This window comes from Parambassis ranga, unplaced genomic scaffold (assembly GCF_900634625.1).
Source record: "Parambassis ranga unplaced genomic scaffold, fParRan2.1 scaffold_21_arrow_ctg1, whole genome shotgun sequence".
In the NCBI taxonomy this organism is placed as follows: Eukaryota; Metazoa; Chordata; class Actinopteri; family Ambassidae; genus Parambassis; species Parambassis ranga.
The window spans coordinates 9,453,086-9,457,674 of record NW_021144767.1 but is presented as its reverse complement, the minus strand read 5'-3'; the positions used below and the strand labels follow the sequence as shown (position 1 = coordinate 9,457,674).

The following is a 4,589-nucleotide window of genomic DNA, read 5'->3' as shown; positions in this document are numbered from 1 at the left end:
ACAAATGTGTTCCTATATTGATAGATTTTGATGGAACATTTTGACACATAGCATTTGTTTTGTTTGTAACTAGTAGCTATATCTCCACTGTGTAAACAAACGCTGCCCGTGCAGCTCGGACTGTTGGCAGGAGCCCTGAGGGGGGCCCTGTGGCACACCTGGAAAACCAGGGGGGCAGAACTGGCGCAGACAAAAAGAAACAAAGACCAAAGTTAAAACATGTTATGACAAACTGTGCTTTCACAGAACGTAGTTAGATACACAGCAGGTCCACAGCGTGTAGCGGAAAGCCACTGATTAAAGTGCTCAAAGGGTGATAAGAGAAGCTAACGGCTAATGGCGGAGATGAAGGAACAGACTGAAAGGCTGTGTATTAAACGCCTGGATGGGGAGCGGGTGCCACTCTGGAGTGGAGCTGGCACATTGAGAAGCTTTCGTTAAAAAAGGCTCTTAAGAATAAGCAGTTCTGAATCAAGGGGAAAAAATGAAAGAGGCGCCGACTCATCTCAAGATGGCGGTTGAGCTGAGGGGCTGCCTTACTGGAAAACCGTAGCTCAGTCTTCTTCTTCTTGACTCTTTGGCTGGAGAGGTCGCCAAGTGTTAGAGGCGAGCGGCGGCGGCTTTCTGAGTGGGCAGTTTTCTTCCTGGACAAACGCACAAACATGAGAGGCGTTTTAAAGGCCTGCTGAGAACCCAGAGATCAGGTCAGTAATGGCGGCAGCAGCTTGTTTCTTTTTTTATTTTACCCAGAGTGTCTTCCAGGGAGTTCACCATCACCTTGTTGACTTTCAGAGTGCCCTGCTCAGCTCCTCTGAAAGAGAAAGAAGCAAAGGAACAAACTGTGTGTCTGTCAGAGCCTCCGTCGCCTCTTCACACAGGAACTTGCACACAACCTGGACACACACAACTGTTGAGACTGTGGCTGTGTGCTGACAGCTCCCTCTAGTGGCCGTCTTGTATGCTACACTATGGCCTCACCTGGTATCCTTGTAAGAAGGGATCCAGGATGCTGGTGAGGAAAGCCAGCGTCCTGTGTCCTCTCTCTGTGATCAGCACCTCCTGCTGGGGGATCTGCAGAGCTCCGGTCTTCACCAGCAGGTAGCAGGCCTCCTCAAAGTCCTGGAATCACAACAGGACATGAACACGTCTCTAGTATTCATCCTGACCGGACTGAAACGTGCTCTACCTGCACTGTAGCTCCGGGACAGAGGATGAACTCGTTGGAGAACATGTTTCTCAGGAAGCTGAAGCTGTTGTAGACCTCCTCTGTAAAAAACACACGTGATTTACAGACATGTATATAGAAGCTGGAAGTGTGATGACGTCCTCTTACGTCTGTTGTTGGAGGAAGAGGTGACGATGGCCAAGGCGAGCAGCGCCGGGCGGAGGAAGACGGGGAGCGCCTGTTTCCTGTAGGAGGCGCAGGACAGCACGACCACAGCCTGGTTCAAGAGCTTCTCTTCTGGTCCCTCCTGTCCTCCTGCTGCAGGCGAATAGAATTACTGCTGCTGATGAAGATTCATTGCTGAAACACTACCAGGATTTCAGATGCACGTCTATACAAGGTGTTACGGTAGAGGGGTGTTCAGGGCAGATTTCAGTGAATTATTCATCAGCTTTGATAAAAACAACTTGAACACTGTATCAAGTCCAATTCCATGATACTATGAACAGATTTTTCTTTTTTTTTGTCATTTTAACCCTTTCACTACTGTAATTATAACAGTTGCCTTAGTATTTTAATGGATCTGTCAGAAAATGTCCTTTGCATTAATGATTTGACCTGTTTTTCCTGACAGATGAAACATAACTTTCAAAATCTGGCACATATTAGTTATTATGTTATAAATGCTCTGAACAGTGTGTAATAACAAGAAGTCTTACATGCTCTTATATTAGAGTTTATATTACATCTAAACTCACCGATGTGGACTCTTTAGGCTTTGGTACACCCAGCAGTTCTCTGGCATAGAGGGACTCCTCCAAGATCCTCTCATAGCTGATACTGACCGGCACCAAGGTGACATCAAACACTTCCCCTTTAAGGAACGGATCCATCACTATATTCAATAGACCTGGAAAAAGACACATGAAACAGGGTGAGTGGCAGAAAATCCTTCAATATTATAAAGAAAAAACAATCATAAATTCTTTCTACCTAACTTTGGAGTCAAAGACTTGGCCGTCCGGCTTCTGGTCCCCTCTAGGAAAAACTCCACTGGTGCAAATCCAGTCTAAATAAATAAATAAATAAATGAGGAGAAGAATGATAATACAAACAAATTTCAACCAATAAAACAGCGTTCACACCTTCAGCATGGTCCTGACGTACTCGGAGAACACGGCCCAGTACAGCTTGTCTCCGCCGAACGACCTCCGGATGAAGAAAGCTCCAGACATCCTCAACATCTCTCCAACAAACTTCATCCCCATGAAGTCTGCAGGGAAACACACAGCAGCTTTACACTTCCCGTCCACACACACCCTGCTACGTTATCTTCCTCGGCTTTGTGAAGTATACAAGGTTATTTACGCAATGACATGATACAGACCATGTATGTATTTGATTATATAAGCTTACACTTAGAGAAAAACACATCTATAACTCTTACAGAGAGTTAGGGAGGAACTCTTTGATGCGGTGAAGGCCGAAGCACTAGGAGGCATGGACTAAGATAAATCATCCAACGTAGAAGGGACAAAGGGTTTCATAGTCATAAATATGTTAGACCAATTATGATAATTAGTAGGTGGAGATAAAAGGGCAACATGTCCCAATATGGAAATACCTACGAGGGTCTTGAAGAACTGTTTATCTGTTATGCAAATGTACCTCAACTTTCAATAAAACAAGCCTGTGTCCAGGGGAAGGGGCAGAACACGTATGGACGGGAGTGAAGCAGATTGAAAGGCCTGTGTTCACTGTGTTCTCCCTTTTGCAAAAGGCGAAACTACAAAACCCAGGGTATTTTCTTTCACTCAATGTTCTGAATACAGGAGACGGAATCTGACAATCCGGGGTAACCAGGGAAGGTCACGACAGCTTACCCATGCCGGCGGCGATGACCGGTAGAGCCAGGTCATATGTATACAGGATGTATGACATCAGCAGGAAGTCCATGTAACTACGGTGGCTCGGTAAGAGAACTATTGGGTGTTCATGGATGGCCTGCTGGAGCTAAGAACATCCACGGAAACCCATGTTAGATATGCGAGTGTGTGTGTGTGTGTGTGTTTATATATATGTGTGTGTATATATGTGTGTGTGTGTGTATGTGTGTGTGTGTGTGTGTGTGTGTGTGTGTATATACTGTATATTGTGTATCATGACATGGCCTAAAAATGTTGAGATATAAAAATATCGGGATATATATCATGTATCGTGACGTGGCCTAAAAATATCTGAATATATATCATGTACCGTGACGTAGCCTAAAAATATCGGGATATATATCGTGTATCGTGACATAGCCTAAAAATATCTGAATATATATCATGTATCGTGACGTGGCCTAAAAATGTTGCGATATATGTACAGTGTATCGTGAAATGGCCTAAAAATATCGGGATAATAGTAAAAGGAATATCGCCCAGCCCTAGTTGCAATACCATTTTCTCAATTGTGAGTGCTTATCAGTTGTGAAGTTGTTTATTTGATTGTTTTTTGAAGTCCCAGATAGCACCGTACATTGACACACATTGTTTTAATGTGATCTTGAGGATATCTATGTGTGTAATTACTGAGCTTTGCTGGTTATTCACAGCCACAGCTGCAGCCGCTAGCATACGTCCGTAGTGTTTTCTACAGCTAGCATACGTCCGTAGTGTTTTCTACAGCTAGCATACGTCTGTAGTGTTTTCTACAGCCGCAGCCGCTAGCATACGTCCGTAGTGTTTTCTACAGCTGCAGCCGCTAGCATACCTTTTTCTTCATTGCTTCTTTTGTAGCCGCCACCATTTAAACTCTATCGTCCCCTGGTGGCTGGCTGCAGTATATGCAGAAGGTAAGCTATCAGCTGCAGCCGTTAGCAGAGACGTCCCAACAGAATGAATTGATGAATTATTACAGATGTGTGCTGGCTGATGATTAAAAGTGTCCCGTCTCCTGTTTCAGCTGCAGAATGACATAATGTGAACCTCCTGTGGTGAACCAAGCTGGTAATGAGGAAAAAACAGGGAGAATTATTATTTAAAAAAAAATGTCAAAATCCAGCCCATGGTTCTGACACCTTGACAGCTAAATGTTGACAGGCGGGCGACGGTGGTGGAGGCGTGCTGTGTGCTAAGTGACATCTTGTCCAAGTTATAGGACAATATAGACATTAACAGCCCGCATGCTAACATCACGGAGCAGTCATCTCTCAATCAGCCATTTAAAGTGGCTAAGTGTTCATTCGGAGCTTTGTAAATGTATTATGTTATTGAGGTATAGCATAGCTGCTAACAATTATAAAACTACAATTATTGTGCTACACTTCTACAATCATAGAGCTGTGTCACATCCATGCTAATCATGCTAAGAGCACACAGTTATCCTTAAAGCCCAGCTATCATGCTACAGCAACCCACCCACTCTAGCTAGGGGTGGG

General features: G+C 44.3%; 1 protein-coding gene across 1 annotated transcript; it reads right to left on the bottom strand.

Annotated features, from left to right (window-relative positions):
* Positions 1–526: 526 nt before the first annotated feature.
* On the bottom strand, positions 527–3,934 carry LOC114429930 (dihydroxyacetone phosphate acyltransferase-like). The gene is made up of 10 exons (XM_028398533.1): positions 3,923–3,934; positions 3,049–3,178; positions 2,311–2,438; positions 2,159–2,234; positions 1,953–2,075; positions 1,334–1,483; positions 1,187–1,266; positions 979–1,119; positions 747–839; positions 527–644 (listed from the first exon to the last, which is right to left on the bottom strand). Exons 1-9 carry the CDS (start codon positions 3,932–3,934, stop codon positions 789–791), a joined length of 891 nt encoding a protein of 296 aa, XP_028254334.1. The 3' UTR covers positions 527–644; positions 747–788.
* Between the last annotated feature and the right edge of the window lie 655 nt (positions 3,935–4,589).

Coding starts and splice junctions, on each gene's coding strand:
- LOC114429930 (XM_028398533.1), bottom strand. Junction 2,076..2,158: donor GTCTTTGACTCCAAAGTTAG/GTAGAAAGAATT, acceptor GTCTTTTTCCAG/GTCTATTGAATATAGTGATG. Junction 1,267..1,333: donor CTCTTCCTCCAACAACAGAC/GTAAGAGGACGT, acceptor TGTTTTTTACAG/AGGAGGTCTACAACAGCTTC.